Below are 18,070 nucleotides of genomic sequence, written 5' to 3' on the forward strand. Positions count from 1 at the left end.
CAGAACATTAGCCTGCTATTGAACCGAACAGCACGGCCGAATGTAGACACTCCCTAACAGGAAGTTCGTTTCCCTGTCATATTCCGACAAGAAATCGTGCAGAGAATTTCATCTTGTAAAATAAATTATTGCGTAAACAGTCGCCACAAAAAAACTCCCACTCCCGCCTGATCGTCCGTCCCTAAGCCCATGTCGGGACGAAGAGAGACCCTGGGAATGAGGCTGGTTTTGTCATAGCAAGTCTCACGTGCCGTCCACGTGCGAAGAATTTGAAACCGGAAATATAAATAATATTTTCATATTAATTCTTCTTTTCGCTCTTTGAGGAAAGCATACCCGTTGACACTAACTTTACGTGCGATTCAAACGAGAGGTATTTTAAATGCATCTATTTACACATAAATGTTTATTATTAACCACTTCTGTTAACGAGACCACTTCAGAACGATCATAACAATCACAGCACAAAGCAGAGGGCATGAAGGTCATGCCTGATCAGACCAGACACAACGGGAATACATCACAATAAAAGGGCCTACAAGGTCTAAAAGTCAAATGCAGCCAAGGTTTAAAAAATAAACACACCTGACGGTTTCTTTTAAAGCTTTGAGCGTCCTCACTTTCCGTGAAACCTGTGGAAGGTATTTCCGCTTGCACCCTTTTCGTAATAAATGGCGACGTAATATATAATGTCGCATACTTCGTTTCCCGGTTCGTTCGGTAAATTACTGTCACCGCTATCCGGCGTGGCCATACTGGCCACAACAAACCACTTAACGCTCGTAAAAAGGTCGAAAGACGTCAAGGACTAGAAAAACTAGAAAAGATCAGGACTGAGAACACTGAGATCAAGAATACAGACGCAAATGTCGGAAATGGACAAATGTCATTTATGTCAGAGGCCAACACAAAAGATCACAATAGGACTCAAAGACCTCATACGGTCTGATACGTAGGGTAAGCGATAATATTTTTAAAATGGGCACAGAGCCGTTGCTATTCATTACTTGAAACCTGACACAGCTATACGCACGAAAGGTTTATTTCCGCCAGCTTGCGGTTTTTCCGCTGGTCAACTTATGATGAAGTCACGTTGAAATTGAAATCCCATATCCCGCTCTGTTTCCCTTGACAATCTCGCATCCCAACCCTATAAAACACGAAATCCCGCTTCCACACGCAACTGAAATTCCCGCTTCCCGCTCCTGCTTTCAGCTTAAATCCCGAACATCACCGTGAAAAAAAGCCAAATCCCGCATCCCGCCAAACCTATTGGGAACCCTCTTTTATCACTCCAAAATAACATTCATATCTTCACGACGCCATGTAATATCCTTTCCATATTTAATGTTTTGGCTTGAAGTGAGACAAATTTCAAAGGATAGACCCTTCTTTCTCCGAAACAAGTGACCACGAATTTTCGTGACTACTGAAGAGAAATGAAACCGTGTCCGCATTGTTTTGCAACTTCACGGTATCATTCCCTTTTACAGGCTGCGTTTTTATTATAATTTATTCTGATCGTGCTTGTTACTTTTTCGAAACGCGTGACTTTAAATTCGCGTGACTTTTTTTTTCCGTGACTCTTGAAACCAACGTCTGGAGTACTTTCAACCCGCCATGTTGGATTGTAACATTGAGGACTTTAAATATCATACCGAGCTGAGATCAAATCAAGAGAAAAGAAACACTTACTTCACTTCTTAAAATGTCTTCCATCGAGTACAACAATTTACTGTTTGAAATAAGTCAGAGACTCGAAGAGCTGAACGTTCTCGATCGTTTACTGTTTATGTGCAGAGGGAAGTTGGCGTCTGGGAGCGAAGACGACATCCATGATGTGCGGTCGTTGTTTCAAGAATTGGAAGAACAGAATAATCTAGGAGCTGATCGCCTGGAAGAAATGAAAGAGCTACTAAAAGGTGTCGGGGAATGGTCTTTCAACGAAAAAGTTGAAAAGTTTGAGAGAAAAAGGAAGGAATATAATCGATTACTTACACAGATCATTCAGGTACTCGACGAGCTCAATGATGTGGAAAGACTGGTCGCCATATGCCGAGGAAAGATATCGGAAGAAAGTGAGGGCCATATTCGAGATGTTTGCTCATTATTTGAAGAGCTTGAAAACCAGAACAACTTAGGAATTCACCGACTGGGCATCTTGAAAGAGATTCTGACTGAAACGGAGAATCATGATCTCCTCAAGGTAGTGGAGGAGTTCGAAGAACGAAGAAAGCAAGAGGATGAACTTAAACGGAAGGAGGATGATTCTAAAAGGAGGAAAGGTATTTGTTTCTTTTAATTCTTTCATAAAAACAGTCACAGGAATAGGGTAAACTTTGTGAGCTGGCAAAATATGCCGTGTTTATATTGTACTCAACCACGCAGACGCGAGCTAAATGTTTCGGTGGCCTTTAAGGTGTATGAGACAATTTTAATCTCGGCAGTTAATATACTTTGAAAGTTTCGAGGCAAAGTTTGTTTGCAAACGTTTTTGAAGAATTCAGAGTTACAGAAGTAAAAGCAAAGGAAATCATTGTAAAGATCAAATGACATTTCATTTTATTTCTAAACTGCAAACTCGACAAACTGATGGAAAAAAATTAATAAACAAATTCTACAAATTCACGATTTATGTGCTCCACTGGGTTTCAATTAAAGGAAACTTAAACCGGCTTTTCAGAATGTCAGCCTCCCTTGCCATGGCAATCTTTCCTGTAATTCCCAGGTTTGAATTCATTTCAGATCCTGATTAAAATCCACTTTTGACACGGCCACCCTGATCTGAAAATCGTACATAAGACCGCACGAATAAATTAGTATTTTTTATGGCCAATTTCCTCTATGAGACGTGTCTGCAGGGAATTATGGTAGTTGTATTTATCATTTATTTTGATGAATACAACTACCATGATCCCCTGCAGGTACATTTCATAGACTAACTGAATCAGAAATAAAAAGCAAGGTACAAGGTACTTTTCGGGTATGCTCGAATGATTCGAACAATAAGGAGATAATTATAGAATACTATCGAGTCAGAATTGCAAGTAGCTTATTTATATCCCTCCCCTCTCCCCCTAACTTCGATTTCAGAGGGCTAAAACTTGAATGAGGAGATGAAGTACAATATAAAATAGCAAACTTCCAGCTGAAGAAGCTGTGGTTTGTTGAAAGGTATGAGAAGGTTATGCTGTGTTTGTTTAGCTATGTGCTACTTTTGTTGATTCAGCATATTTCGCTGGTTTCAGCTGATTGCTGGTTTCAGTTGAGAGGTATAATGGGTTTTACTTAATATTTAATGATTCTATGAGGAAGCTTATTTGAGCAATACAGCATATTACATTTTTTCGAAAGCATTCTGATTTGAGAGAATCTTTAACCTTGTAACACAGTACGTTTGTGAGTATGACGTTCTGTCTCTTTGTTTCAGCACAAGCAGTTGCTGTTGCTTCATCCATTGGAAATAAATTGATGGGTGGTAAGTTGTGAGAGTTGTCCTCTTTCGCTAGTTATTGTGAAAAGCTGTTTGGCTTTTGGGTTAGCTATGTTTACTGCAGCTTGGTGGATTACATTTTTAGGCTGCTTTCTCAAACTATGTTGGTCAGGGATCAATGTATGTATTTCCGGCATGCAAAAATTTTGTTAAAAAAGTAACTTATATTTTCAACTACATATGCTTGTAGAAGAGTACTTCTGGAAAGGGACACATAATTGTGGTTTCTGTCACACATAAACAGTAAATTGCACAGTGAGGCGACATTTACAACTAGACAAGGACCCCGTTGGGTGACCCCCCGTTTGTAGTATTATCATTTGCGAATTCTACCCGTGGTACCCAGACAACTATTTCACGAAACTTGTCTGGTATTCTACATAACTCCGTTTTTTTGTTGTTTTGTTTTGTTTTTTTGTTGTTGTTGTTGTTTGCATTTCTTCAGTGCTAAACATCAAGACAGTATTCAAAGCGGTTGTAGTAGTTTCTACTGCTGAGCTCTTGATTGGTTGGTCCACCTATGACCAGCTAGTCACCGCCGTTAACACCTGCGTTCTTCCTGCTGGCACCAGTCTGGTGAATCTAACTGACGGCTGTGTGTGCCTCACAGTTCAAGCTGAAACTCTATCAGCTCTCACTACCTTGTGGAATTTATACCAAGATGGGACGCTGGAGAGGCGGTTGTACAACTTCTTTGTGACTGACGAAGTAAAAGAACGAGCAGGTGGAAAGACAGTAGAAGTGAAAGTGAGCATCGAGGAAGAAGAATACGACAAAGCTCGTTTAGAGTTGATCAATGGAGGTCAAGGTAAGTCAATTTTGTAATCGCGAATTAAATCAGCAAAAACATTTTCACACGTTTCATTTGGTTGGCCTAAAACATCTGTTGACCTGTCAGCGAGTTTGATCGACAGGTAAGAAGGATATATCTAACGATTCTTAAAAAATGAACCCAACAATCCGGGCAAGTCTTGAACAAAAACTTAAGGATTCATAAAAGAAGATATGATAAACTCGATAGCCTGAGCTACATGTAATACAACTTTAAAAGATACATGTAACAGGATTGAAGCCAAAACAGGAAAAGGACAAGATTTCAGAGAGAGGACGAGTTCGGAGCATTTTCTACATCTGTTCGAAACGAAAAGGTCTAAGAAGTATCGAGGAACCTGTTTCCTTGGCAAGCTTGACATAATTATATTTGTAACTGTTTTACTTTTTTTATTGCTATTTTAGAAGCTGCTGGCATTGGTGACGGAGAAAGGATTCGAAGAAACTCTGATTCAGATGTGTATTCCAGAACAAAAGAAGAAGTGCCTCTGTTAAAGCTAAAACACGCTGAGACCAAATTAAAATTTCTCAAAGAGAGAATTGCAGTTATAGAGAAAGAAATCAAGCAATTTTCGTCAGAGATTCTAGAGGCACGTGGTCCGGAAGAAAGATTTGCCTTTTATAAACAGCTCGAGATATCTGGAGGTGAGGAATTGATATTCTAAAGTATATAAAGGAAAACTGTGATGCTTAATTGATTTAATCCCCAAGAAAAAAATTAAAAGTCTTTTTCCCAATATGGATGGCCGTTTTAGTAACTATTTGACTTGCGGATTTTCCTAAGGAACTCAAGCAATCAGAAACGAAGGCTAACTAAAGTATTTTCACGTAGTAAAATAGCGGAGAATTTCATCAAAACAGAATGTGATCTTGCGTAAGCTATTTTAATAGGAAAGGAATGAAAATCATGAAACAAACTACAGTGTAGACACTCGAACCAGGAGAACGTCAGGACCGTATTTATTTCTGCATTTATTTAGGATTGCCTAACGGGGGCTCTTCTTATAAGCAGGAGAATTCGCGTTTTTTTACTCTAAAACGTCTCTAGTCCTTTGTTTTTTCTAAGAGTTAATCACTTGATAATCATAAAAAAGTACAGAATTTTGGACTCTTCTTTGTATCGCGATACATTACAGCAGGGGCCCATCACTATGGTGATGGGCTCCTGATTATAGTCAACCGTATTTCATATAAATTTATGCTTAACATACCCGTACTCCTTTTCGAAAGAACTGAACCATTTCGTGAGCGAACTGACAGCGCGGAAATTTAGGAGAGAACTTGGATGCGCATTAATTTCTTCTCGAGACTTGCTCACAATGCTAAAGTTTTCAGCAGGCGCGGGGCGGGGTAATACTGTTAAAGCTAAAACACGCTGAGACCGAACTGAAATTTTACAAAGAGAGAATTGCTGTCATAGTGAGAGAAATTGCTGAGGAATTGTTTCCAGAGATTCTAGAGGCATGTGATCCGGAGGAGAAAGCTACCTTTTTGAAACAAAACGAAATATGGAAAGGTGAGGAACTGATATTATAAATTAAAGTTTTCAACAATGATGAGCTGGCTACATGATCCAAGTTTGAATTTCATACCGGTACGTGTTCGTCCCATCTCCCTACTGATGCGAGTTCGTCACTCTGCCAGGTCGAGAGTTATCCTGAGAAATATCCCGCCGCTATTTTGACAAATTAGCATACTCTATTGCTAGAGGCCTACGCGGCCTAAGCGGCCTAACCAGCCCAAGCGAAAATAAAGTTCTGTAAGTGTGTTAAATCATGTAAACGAAGAACAGCGGCTCATTTCGTTATGTGTCCTGGTTTATCACCTGGTAGACTGAGACAGGTGATACCACATGCGTAGTGTTCGTCATTCAAGCAACGATGACGTCGCGTTAGCAACGTTGAACGTGGAATGGAGACAAATTGTCCCTTCGTGTAACCGCGGCTTGAAATCATATTGTCCTACCGGTATGGAACTCGCACCAGTACGAGTTTTCACCCGTAAACGCGACAGTGTGTTTTATTATGATATCCATAATTGAAAAGGAATTGTAATCAGGAGCAGTATTTATCGCGTCTGACGAACATACGGAGGCTGAATTTTACAACCCTCATTAATTGAACTTGGCAAGTAAACTCGCGTAATTACGAGAGTTAAAAGATACTCAGGATGCCAATTATCATGCATTAGTGACTGGAAACGAGTGTGGACGTAACACGCTGATGACGAAAGGCTGTGTGATGTCATCACGTCAAATGACGTAGAATGTTGGCTGAGCATAACGCAGAAGAAGTCATTTCCGAGTTGTCCTTTGCCTCGGCGTCAAAACGAGTCTTCGAGCGAAGCCATTGTTATGAAAATGCGTTTGATCTATGACTTCATTTTCATGCAAATCAACTCATTTTCATAAGAAAAATTTGCACGAGGACTCGTTTTGAAACAGAGGCGAAAGGCAACCCGGAAATGGCCTATTCGCTACCTGAAAAAATAAAAGGGGGGGGGGGGGGTTGAGGTGGAAGCGAGGCGGAAAATGGAACACGCGCAATGTCGAGTTGTATGAGCACGGTGTGCATTATCTTGTCGAGATTAAATGAAATTTAAAAAATATAAAATTCCGTCATTCCTTTGTAGTACATACGGGTACGGTAGACATGTTATAATTTTGTTTGTTGTTGTTGTTGTTGTTTTTCTTTTTGTGGAAATGTTTATAAAGAAAGAGGAAGGATAGGAAAGATTAGCGGATCTGAATAAATCGAATTACTTGCGTGGATGGCAGATCCTCGATCTTATTCCCTCTATGTTATCCTTCCCTAACTGTCGATCCAGTGAATAAAATACTTATCCGTAGAGTAAAAACAAAGGGTACTGTTGTCTGATTGGCTGATTTGTTACCCGGGTACTCAGAGTCCTACTGAGCGCGCGTTGCCGAAATCTTAAAACCAAAGATGGCGTCCGAAAGGGCAATGTAATTTCACGTTCACTTTGCTTCATCACTTGTTGTAGAGTTTTAGGTAAATGTGCAGTTTTTTTTACTTTGTCCTCTTTTTCAGAATGGCAGGAAAATGTAGGGCGGGAAAGCTCAAACTTTTCACAGGTTACCGTTTTCGCTTTTACTAACGAGCAACTGTTTCCCTCGTGGCTTCTTGTAGCTGGTTGTAGGGAGGAAAAATGTTCCGCAACAAAGACAAAAAATGTGTTCTAACAGCGCGTATGTAAAGCTTAGAGAAGGGGTAGTGTGTAGAAAGTGCTGCTGTAAGTTAATTAATAAGAGTGCAAGGGTGGTATAGTAACAAAGGAGTTTGTTATATCTTCTTAATTGATTCAATACATGTATCGATCTGTAATAGACCAATTTCGATATATTAAAATTCCGCCTAAAACAAGTTGGCAGACATTTTCTACATCAATTTGGCAATTGACAAATATCATGTATGTACGTACAATATAGTTTTCCAGTAGGGGGCGGGAAGAGGGGAATCTATGTTCCTCTGATTCCCCCAAAATGTCGCTTTCTTCTCCTTTGCTTTTAACTGATAAATTTCTTTGTTTCCTAATATTCAACGTCGACGTCAAAGAACAGGAAAACGATAATTTTCATAATGAGACTTCTGGTCTCCCTGCCGCGCTGGTTACCTGGCAGGATTAACATAATCCATGCAATCTCTTACCTTTATTATGTTTTTTTTTTTTTAAGAAACTTCAAGCATTGGTGAGGGAGAAAGGCTTCGAAGAAACTCTGATTCAGCTTTATTTTTTCGACCTAAGGAAGAAACACCAGTGTTGAAGATAATGAACGAGAGAATAGCAGTTCTAGAGAGAAGAATCGAGCAATTGCCTCCTGAGATTCTACAAGCTTGCAGTCCTGAAGAAAAAGCTACTAAATTTTCGAGACAACAGGAAAGTTGGAAAGGTAATAATTAATATTTTACAGAACGCGGCGCTAAACGTTGCTGTCAACCTCGACGGAGTGTTTTATTACGATACAAGAGTGAAAGAAAAGCATTAGGCGTAACTTGTGTTTTTATGACATTCAAAAGGTCTCGTAGAATTAAACACCCAACACTAGTCGTACACTAAAAAGTAAACAACGTTCCTGGAAATATGCATGCTCCAGAACTCTTTCTTGCAACCCTGTGGGCAGGCTTACGTTTGAGTCACACGGGAGACGGACAAAGTCTTGGGGATGGACCAGCGAACGCGTGGCGCCGAAGTCGCTTAGACACTTGCGTGTGTGTTCAAAGGCAAACCTGCTCGTTGGTTGCCCCAGAGTTTTCGACAGCTGGTCGAGACTTGTACAGGGATTCAGTGAGCTAAACTGGTTCCCAGTCCGCATAAAATCCCAAATTGACGCTGCGTAAAGATGCAAATGATTTCGCCTGTGACGTGAATTTTATGGTTATATAAGTTTGGTCCTTCCATTATCTTTTAAAGGCTCAATTAAATCTTCAGTTGCCGTCATAAGTTCAGTTGCAACACAATCAGATCCTATAAACACGTTGTAGTTACATTTGTTATATATTTTCTGTTGTTATATTTTTAACCAAAGAAGGCCGGGAGAAATGTTTGGATAGTAGCCTGTACAGTGGGCGCTCTCTTATTCCTCTTACTTTCGTCCGTATCCACCCAAAAAAATAAATCACTTATCATGCTCCCATAGAAGAATTTTGATATTGAATAATTATTATTTTACCAAGCACTCGAAGCTGGAGAGACTGATGAAGGAACTGAGGAGCTGGAAATATCTCAACGGCATAAGGTTAAATCAATGGATCCAGGAAAGCTTGCTTTTGTTCAGAAGTATTTAGAAGATGTCCAAGACACTCGTAGCATGACGACAGAAGTAAGTGACAGTGGTTTGGCTACACACACTGCAGCTTCTGAACTTGGAACCGAAGAAATAAACGGTAAACTTGTAATGTTATTTTGTTGTTCACTTACTCAAGTTAAGCTCATATTTTAAAGTGGAATTTTTCCAATTGTCCCGTTAGTGTTAAAACCATGAATTGAGTAAACATTGTAATTATGGAAAACTTTGCATCGTAATAAGGCTGGTTTTCACTAGTGACGGAGTCGTAATCGGAGCTGTAATCAGAAGCGTGGGGTGACGCGATCTAATGAAAATCAAACTGACGGAATCGGAAGCAGAACACCGCATCCGCCTACGACTCCGTCGCTTACGATCCAGTGAAAACTAGATTGTCGGAGTCGGAAGCAGGAGCGAAAGAATAAACAAATCACAATGTTCGTTTCCGGGCCTTGTGATTGGTTGGTTCTTCCGTTTCTGCTTCCGACTCCGACGATGTAGTTTTCACTGGATCATAAACGACGGAGCCGTAAACGGAATCGGACGCAATGGAAACGTTCTGATTCTTCCGACTCCGATTCCGTCGAGCTTATGACTCCGCTTACGACTCTCATTTTTGATTTTCACTAATTAAAAACGCTCTTACGACTCCGACTACGACTCCGACTCCGACGCCGACTCCGTCGTTACTGAAAACCAGCCTTGTAAGGAAACATAAATTATACTCTAATATGTTGATTATTTTCTTTGCAGAGTGTAGTAAACTTTGCTTGAAAGATCTGAGCGATGATATCACCGTAGAATTGAGTCTAAGGCTACAAGCTGATGGGGCTGCGTTACGAAAATTCTATCAATTTTTCGGTTTCAAAACGAGAGGCCGGTATCTGTCAAGATTCCCATTAGAAGAATTTAAAAAAATGTTTCCCGACACTACAGTCAGCGTGTTGAAAGAGTGTTTTGAGGTCCTGCGGTTGTACGATCTCGTTGAGATTCTGGAAAAAGTGAAACCACGTTCCCTTCGCCCCGCTGTTTCCCCAGAGCAAATAGAAAAATTGCGGAGAGCAGATGATCGGCCCACAAAGTATCACAGTGATGTGGCAGTCTTGGTTGTCAATCACACTGTTGGCCACGAAGAGGACCTTGTTGTCAGGGAAAACGCAGAAAAGATTGAAACATTTCTTAAAGATCTGAATTCGCGGAACGAAGTGACGATAATATCATTGGCTAGTCCACAAGAGACCCGTGAGTTTCTGATGGAGCTAAAAGAGAGAAACCGCAGAATAGGATACCACCGTTTCTCAGAAGAAAGACCCAAGAGTATACTTCAACAGAGGGCGCGTTTACATGAGGAATTGGAGAAAGTAACACAGACGGAGATAGGGCGTAAACAAAGACAGAGACTGCAACGGCTACTGCAGTTTAGAGGTGAAGTGGTAAACGCTGAAAAAGCGGCAAAAAGGGATATGGAAAAGCTGCAAGAGCTAGAGAAGGAGAATACCAAAGCTATATCAACGGCTATGGACAAATGGATTCACAATCAAGGTTAGTTGACTTCATATACATACATACATGACATACATGTTTATTCAAATTAATTCGAAAAGGGAATTTCAATATAACTCTCCTAAAAAAGAATAAAAATTACAATTAAAATTACATTAAAAGTTATTGAAGGAGGAAAAAAAATCTATTTGGTACATTACAATTTTAAAAATGATCTGAGTCTTAATTTAAAGAGTTCGAGGCTTCCCGCTTCAACAATGTTCTTAGGTAGACTGTTCCAATCACCAGTTACTCTAATGAAAAACGAATCTTTAAAACAGTTGATTCTAGTTGATTTTAAGGAAAGTTTATATGAGTTTCATAAGCATGTTTAACGTACACAGCGAATAGAGATGATTTCCAAGTATTACAAAGCCACTAATTCAAACTGAGTAAACTGACTTGATATGCGAGTCGATGCCTCGATGAAAATCAAGTTATGCTATCTAGCTACAATCTGTTTCATTATGGGTTCAATTTCATTTAAGGTTTGTTATCATTTCTTCTATATTGAACCATTTTTTACAATCAGTCAGCCATAGTCAGTGGTGATGCATCTATTGCTTCCCTATGTTCTTGGTGTTTTTGCTTCACTGAGATGACCTTTGTTTTGTTTTGTTTTTTATTTTTTTCTACAGAGAAATTTACCTGTGTTGTGGTATTTATAATCAGTGAAGACAAGTTGAACACAGAAGCTAATTTGGAGGAATGTGTTGTTGAGAAGTTAGCATTAATTCCAGATCATGCCAAACTCGTGGTTAGCTCTCACGTCGAGTGGAAAAGCATCGCTAAAGTTCCCGAAACTCTCCATGTAGTGTATCGTGATCGCGGAGACGTATCAGTCCTCACTCGGATAATTGAGATTTTCAACAAGCGTTGGCAAACATTGGATCTTATTTCCATGATGCAAGAATTAAAAAGAGCTACCAATAGAGATTCTCAGGGTAGGCATTATAGGATTCCTTGCATGTATATCAAGGACAGTTTGTCTAGTCTTCCGACATTTCAGAAAAAGCAAGAGGAACATTCCTCTTAAATGACATGTACTGTGTGTTTAAGCGTTTAGTTACCACTGATTCTAAGCTAGCAAGTTCTATAATTGTTTAGAGGTTTAGGTGATAGATAATGTAACTTACTAATCACGCCCAGCGCCCTCTTTCTTATTTTTCGTCCGTAATTTAAGCAAACCCTACACGTTTCCACAGTACAGGCTTGCAAAACGTTACTTTGAAAAGGCTGTAGGAAGAAAGAGCTCCCTGTGAGCTTTCACTTTACAAAGTTAGTCGTCAAATTTTCAGTAATGTAAATACAGCGGATTTCAGAACGGTTTTCGACTGAGTCTTTATAGTTCAGAATTGCTTTTATTAACTCTTTTTGCCCCACTTCGCCCTGTGTTTGGCTTACGTAATTTACTGTACAACCTGGCATGCGTGAAGTCATATTCTATTTCCCGCGCTTCCATTGTCGTTTCTTGTATTTTCTTCTTGCCATCAGTGGTGTGGTTCACTGCATTGTTTGTGTTTGTTATCGTTGTTTGACACTCAATTGAAGACCGCTCGTAATATACTGGTTTAGTTGTCATGAGCGGAGTACATATTCTGTGCTCACTGTTATGTGTACTTTTGCCATCGTAACACGTACAAATAGAGTTGAAGCTATCCTTCGTTAGATTTAAACATAAAGTAGGTTTCGGTCAATAGACGGTGAACCTCTCTAAGTTAAAATGAGGAACTGAGGAACAGTGGGAATTTTAATGCCCCTCTTAACTAGCAAATAGCAGAATTTCGTCATTTTATTGAGTTTGAAAACCTGTGAAAAGAAAATCAGGTCATTTGCGGCCTTTTCTACGGGTTCGTCACGTGACCAGCTGACTTGACCTCTTATCACGGTAACGTCAGATTTCATTGCCTCGCTCTTTGGTTTTCTCGGTTTCTTTGTCCCGGAAAATGTTTAAGATAGAAGCTAACATGCCATTGATATGTTCTGTATTAGCTTGTATTATCATTTTTAGTCTGCTCTTTCTTACCTGTCGTAAATTTAGTTAAATCCAGCTCTTAATTTGAGGGAACAAGGGATCTCTCTACTGTTGATGGCAACTTCAGCTAAAATATTTTGAAAACATTCGGCATTTTGAGCTACATTGGCCGCGTACAAAATTACCTTTAAGTTAAAGGATACCTGGAAATAATAGTTTACTAAGATAGGGAAAAAAAAAACACCAAATAGATGATCATAAACCATAAAGGAACAAGGATGGTAAAGGATGGAGAAGATTGACCCGGATTATAAACGACGAACTTGAAAACTTTAGGCTAAACTTTTCAAGATGCGCAAACCGTGACGTAGCTCCTTTAAATAGAATGTTTCTGTCAATGCATTCTAAAATGGCGGCAATGACGTCACAGGAAAACCAAGATTGGGTGTATTACCTCTTGCAAGCTTCCTTTGTTTATTTTCCTATTTTAGATGATGTTATTCTAAAGTGCTTTATTCTTTTGAATAACTTTTATACGTATTGTGAAAAGGGCCTTTTCGGGAAAGGTAACTTACACAAGTAACTAAATTGCTTACCTTTTTCGCAAGTAATTATATGTAACTTCTCTGGTATGATAAGCCGTTGTTATGTCATATGTTTAAACATTGCACTATGCGCAGTTTAATTCGAGCGGATTTTAAATTAGATTAGTGGACCTTTCTCATTATGAAAATTGTAGAATAGTTTAAAAAAATATGTATTAAAAAAAGTTTGTTTAACTGTTGATGTTAATTTGTAATTGCCCAGCAACCAAATTACCACAGAAAATCACTCACAGGAACTTAAAACAGAACTCAGATGGAATAAGGGAACTTTGATCGAAATGAAGGCATGATTACGAGTACAATGTCGCTCTCAGAGCTGTTGTTCATCTTTGCTGCTTAACTTAAGATCACTGACCCTTATTTAATGGACCATTTCCGAGTTGCCTTTTGCCTCTGTGTCAAAACGAGTCTTCGTGCAAAACCATTCATTATGAAATGTGTTTCCCGTAACTCACCAGTTTCATCTGAAAGGTTTTGCAAGAGGATTCGTTTTGAAACAGAGGCATAAGGTAACTCGGTAATGGCCTATCGAGCACAGTTGAACTCTTGAAGTTCGATTATGTTCGATTGACTAAGCCGGGCTTTCAAAACCGGTTTCAACGGCTTTCCAAGTCATGTGTTAGCAAGAAATGAAATTTCGAAACAATTTTGTAGTACAGTAATAAATATCTTAATTAAAATAAATATCTTAATTGACCACTCCCTTAATGGGGCTTTTCAGGGCCAATGAAACCAAATGATGAAACAAATGATGCAAATGATCTTCAACATCTTAGCAACTTAAATTGTTATCACAATAATCAGCTATATTTCTGCACTCTTTATTTTCAAGCCAAATCGAACCCTGTTGGGTTCCATTGAGTTCGCTAATAGAGCTCGCCAGAAAGTTGAAGTGCGATTGATTTTCTGTTTGGTTTAGTTCGCATGATATTTCTGGTGACGTGGCAATCCCTATCACGATCATTGTATCGCTGTGCGTTATGAAACGTGAATAATCTTCATCAATGGTCCCTTCAATTCCATACAAGATTTCATTCTGAAACTTGGCCACATCACTGTAGTGTTTCTGTTGTGACGTGTCAGTCACATGATCACTGGTCTATTATGGGATGCGGTGAACCGAAGCATGTGGTCGGAGAAATGGGAGCAGAAATAAATCTTGTTGTTGTTATTGTATAAGCTCTTTTTGGTCTACTTGCGCCCGAACCACCACATTTGGCGACGAGGAAAACCGGATAAAAAGTGGATAACGAGTTTAAACAGTGGAAAACTCGCACAGATGGCCGTATCCTTGAGCGGACTGCCAGGTTTACAAACATTCAACGCTGTGGGCGAGCCAGCTACACTCGCACAACGATGGCTAACTTGGAAAGACGAATTCGAATTGTACGTGACTGCCTCGGGAATCAGCGACCCAACACAGAAGAAGGCGCTTCTACTTCACCTCGCCGGGCCCCAAGTCAGAGACGTTTTTAATAACTCAATTCCTGCCGACAAACGAGGCGAAGCGAAGGATTACGAGAAAGCTATGGACAGCCTATCCGAACATTTCAAACCGAGAAAAAACGCGCCGATGGCAAGACAGGCGTTTCTCGCAGCTCAACCAACCGCTGGAGAAACCATTAACAATTTCATCACACGCTTGCAGAAATTAGCCGAACATTGTGAATACGAAGGTGAAAGGGACAACCAGGTGAGAGATCGTGCGATTTCTTTCATTCAAGACAAAAACCTCAAGGCCAAGTTGTATCGCGAAGAAACATTAACATTGAGCAAACTATTGGAAATCGTTAGTCAATACCATGACAAAGAAGCCCTCGTTCTTATCCGTGATGGCCGAGTGAATAACATATCTCCAGACGCCAAACAAGGGGGAAAATGTTGGCGGTGCGATAAAGCGGGACACTTCGCGAAGGAATGTCTTCGTTCGCGTGACCACAAATGCGGAAAATGTGGCAACGTGGGTCATTTCGAAGTGTGCTGTCACTCCAAACAGAGTAAAGGGCGAGATTCTAGTCGCAGTTCGAGTCGTGGTCGTGGAAACGAATACCGTGGAAACTCTGGAAGAAAGCAAAGCCGTGGACGAAGAGGAGGAAGTTCACAGGGCCAACGTGATGTACGTCAAGTAACCGAAGACGTGACTACTGGAAACTCCGCAAGGAAGGATGATTTCTACGTGTTCTACACTGGGGAGACAGATGACGGGAACACTCTGAAGCTGGAGATTGCAGATAAGACTATGAACGTTATTATAGACTCTGGTGCTAGTTGTAATTTAATGTCCGAAGAAGTATTTAACCTTGTAACGGGGGGTAATGTTAAATTGTTGGAGTGCAACAAAAGAGTTTTTGCTTATGCATCTGAAGAGCCACTCCAAATCAAAGGAAAATGTAATCTTGATGTACGTGTGCCACAAACCCAAAAGTCCCTGAATGTTGAGTTTTATGTTATGCTTGGCAAAGCTGCGACGCTATTAGGCCGCGATGCATCTGAGTTGCTTGGTGTTTTAAGGGTTGGTATCCCTGTTAACAGCTGTGATGTTGAATCTGATGGTGCTAGTAACAATCCAAAACAAGCAGATAGAAAGGCCTCCCTAAGGGCAAAGTTTCCCAAAGTTTTCCAGGGCCTGGGGAAGCTCAAAGGGTACCAGCTCAAGTTACACATTGATGAAAAAGTACAACCAGTTGCTCAACCCCCACGCAGAATTCCTTTTAGTAGACGAGAAAAAGTCACGGAGAAATTGGAAGAGTTACTGAAGCTTGATGTTATCGAAAAAGTAGAGGGACCTACCAGCTGGGTCAACCCCTTAGTAGTGGTCGAGAAGCCTAACGGTGACATTAGAATCTGTCTAGACATGAGACAAGCGAACCAAGCCATTGTGCGGGAGAAACACCCAGTCCCCACCGTAGAGGAAACACTCCAAGAAGTCTCGAATGCCAAAGTTTTCTCTAAATTAGATTTAAATATGGCTTTTCACCAAATTGAGTTACACCCAGACTCAAGGGACATTACAACCTTTGCTGCGCCTAATGGCCTTTACAGATACAAGCGCCTGCTTTTTGGTGTAAACATGGCCACGGAAAAATTCCAGCAAATTGTTTGGCAGATCATCCAAGACTGCCCAGGGGCATACAACCTGCACGATGACCTACGAGTTGTTGGCACAAATGATGAAGAGCATGACGAAAACTTAGAGAGGGTCATGCGCAAGCTTGAAGAAAGTGGGCTTACGCTTAACTATGATAAATGTGAAATTGGTGTTGGCAGCATGATCTACATGGGTGATGTACTCTCTGGGGAAGGGCTGAAAGTGTCTAGTCAACGTGTGAAAGCTATTGTTGAGGCACCAGCACCCCAAAACCCATCAGAAGTAAGAAGTTTTCTTGGCTCCGTGCAGTTCTGTTCAAAGTTCATTCCCAACTTTGCATCAATATCGAGTCCATTGTGGGACCTCACCGCAAAAGACAACAAGTGGAAGTGGGGAGTAAAGGAAGCAAAGTCATTCCAAGAGATAAAAGACCGGCTGACTCGTGCACCAGTGATGGCATATTTCAGACAGGGCGCAGAAACTCGTCTGACAACCGATGCATCACCAGTGGGAGTTGGGGCGATTCTGGAACAGAAGCAAAAAGATGGAAGCTACAGGCCAATATATTATGCCAGCAGAAAGCTGAGTAAGATTGAAATGAGGTACTCCCAATTTGAAAGAGAAGCTCTGGCTGTAAGGTGGGCTTGTGAAAAGTTCTACTTGTACCTCTATGGCATTAGCTTTGAAGTCTGCACTGATCACAAGCCTCTTCTCATCGTACTCGGAGCAAAGTCAAAGCCCCCATCAGCACGAATAGAAAGATGGCTTCTCTACTTACAGCAGTTCCAATACAAGTTGACACATATACGGGGCAAGGACAATGCTGCAGACGTCCTGAGCCGCCTACCGGTGGGTACTACCCATGATCACGAAACTCAAGCTACAGAAGAGTTTGCGTACAGCGTAGTAAGTGAGGCTGTACCAGCTGCGTTGGTGCCAAAGGAAGTTGAAATCGCTTCTGAAAAAGACCCAACGCTAAAGATGTTACGGCAGGCTGTAATGACAGATGATTGGAGCCAGTTACAAGGCACAATTTACAAAGCAGTTAAAGATGAACTGTGGGTGATAGGACAGGTGGTGATGAGAGGAAGCCGCATCCTCATTCCAGAGAGCCTTCAAAAGCGCACCATAATGTTGGCTCACGAAGGACACCAAGGTATGGTCCGAACTAAAGCCAGGTTGCGAGAGAAAGTATGGTGGCCACGAATGGACAAGCAAGTAGAGCAAGCAATACGAACATGTCACCCCTGCCAGCTTGTCGGACCCCGATCCAAACCAGAGCCGGTGAGATCAACCAGACTACCAGACTCCCCGTGGCAAGAAATCTCAGTTGACCTTCTCGAGATTACAAGTGGAGATCACCTCCTGGTAGTTGTAGACTACTATTCTCGCTGGATCGAAGCTGTCCTTCTCAAGAAAACAGATGCACAAAATGTAATCAAGTCCATGGAGGCTATTTTTAGAACACATGGTCTACCAGAGACTGTCCGTAGTGATAACGGACCTCCATTTGCATCCAAGGAATTCGAGGGATTCCTAGAGTATCTAGCAATTGAACACAAAAAGGGCGTGCCCTATTGGCCCCAAAGCAATGGAGAGGTGGAGCGTTGCAATGAGACCTTACTGAAAATCGTGAGAATCGCGCGCCTAGAGGGTAAAGATTGGCGAAAAGCACTCGCAGACTTTCTATTCCAGTACAGAGTTACCCCTCATACTGTTTCTGGGATATCAC

At 40.8% G+C, this 18,070-nt stretch overlaps 1 protein-coding gene across 2 annotated transcripts; it reads left to right on the top strand.

Annotated features, from left to right (window-relative positions):
* The first annotated feature begins 1,600 nt into the window (after positions 1–1,600).
* On the top strand, positions 1,601–13,429 carry LOC110054561 (uncharacterized). Of its 2 annotated transcripts, XM_089271256.1 has the most exons (9): positions 1,601–2,285; positions 3,431–3,478; positions 3,939–4,301; positions 4,730–4,837; positions 5,757–5,840; positions 8,019–8,234; positions 9,019–9,228; positions 9,882–10,670; positions 11,309–13,429. In XM_089271256.1, exons 1-9 carry the CDS (start codon positions 1,709–1,711, stop codon positions 11,704–11,706), a joined length of 2,793 nt encoding a protein of 930 aa, XP_089127382.1. In that variant the 5' UTR covers positions 1,601–1,708; the 3' UTR covers positions 11,707–13,429. The 2 variants fall into 2 exon arrangements, with proteins under 2 accessions (XP_089127382.1, XP_089127341.1); XM_089271215.1 differs by lacking the exon at positions 5,757–5,840 and having other exon boundaries at positions 4,730–4,969.
* Positions 13,430–18,070: the final 4,641 nt, after the last annotated feature.

The sequence above is a fragment of the Orbicella faveolata genome, unplaced genomic scaffold, assembly GCF_042242905.1.
Source record: "Orbicella faveolata isolate gen_17 unplaced genomic scaffold, um_ofav_v1 contig_1, whole genome shotgun sequence".
Classification (NCBI taxonomy): domain Eukaryota; kingdom Metazoa; phylum Cnidaria; class Anthozoa; order Scleractinia; family Merulinidae; genus Orbicella; species Orbicella faveolata.

Coding starts and splice junctions, on each gene's coding strand:
- LOC110054561 (XM_089271215.1), top strand. CDS start 1,709: ATGTCTTCCATCGAGTACAACAATTTACTGTTTGAAATAAGTCAGAGA. Junction 3,479..3,938: donor TGGAAATAAATTGATGGGTG/GTAAGTTGTGAG, acceptor GCATTTCTTCAG/TGCTAAACATCAAGACAGTA. Junction 10,671..11,308: donor CAAATGGATTCACAATCAAG/GTTAGTTGACTT, acceptor TTTTTTCTACAG/AGAAATTTACCTGTGTTGTG.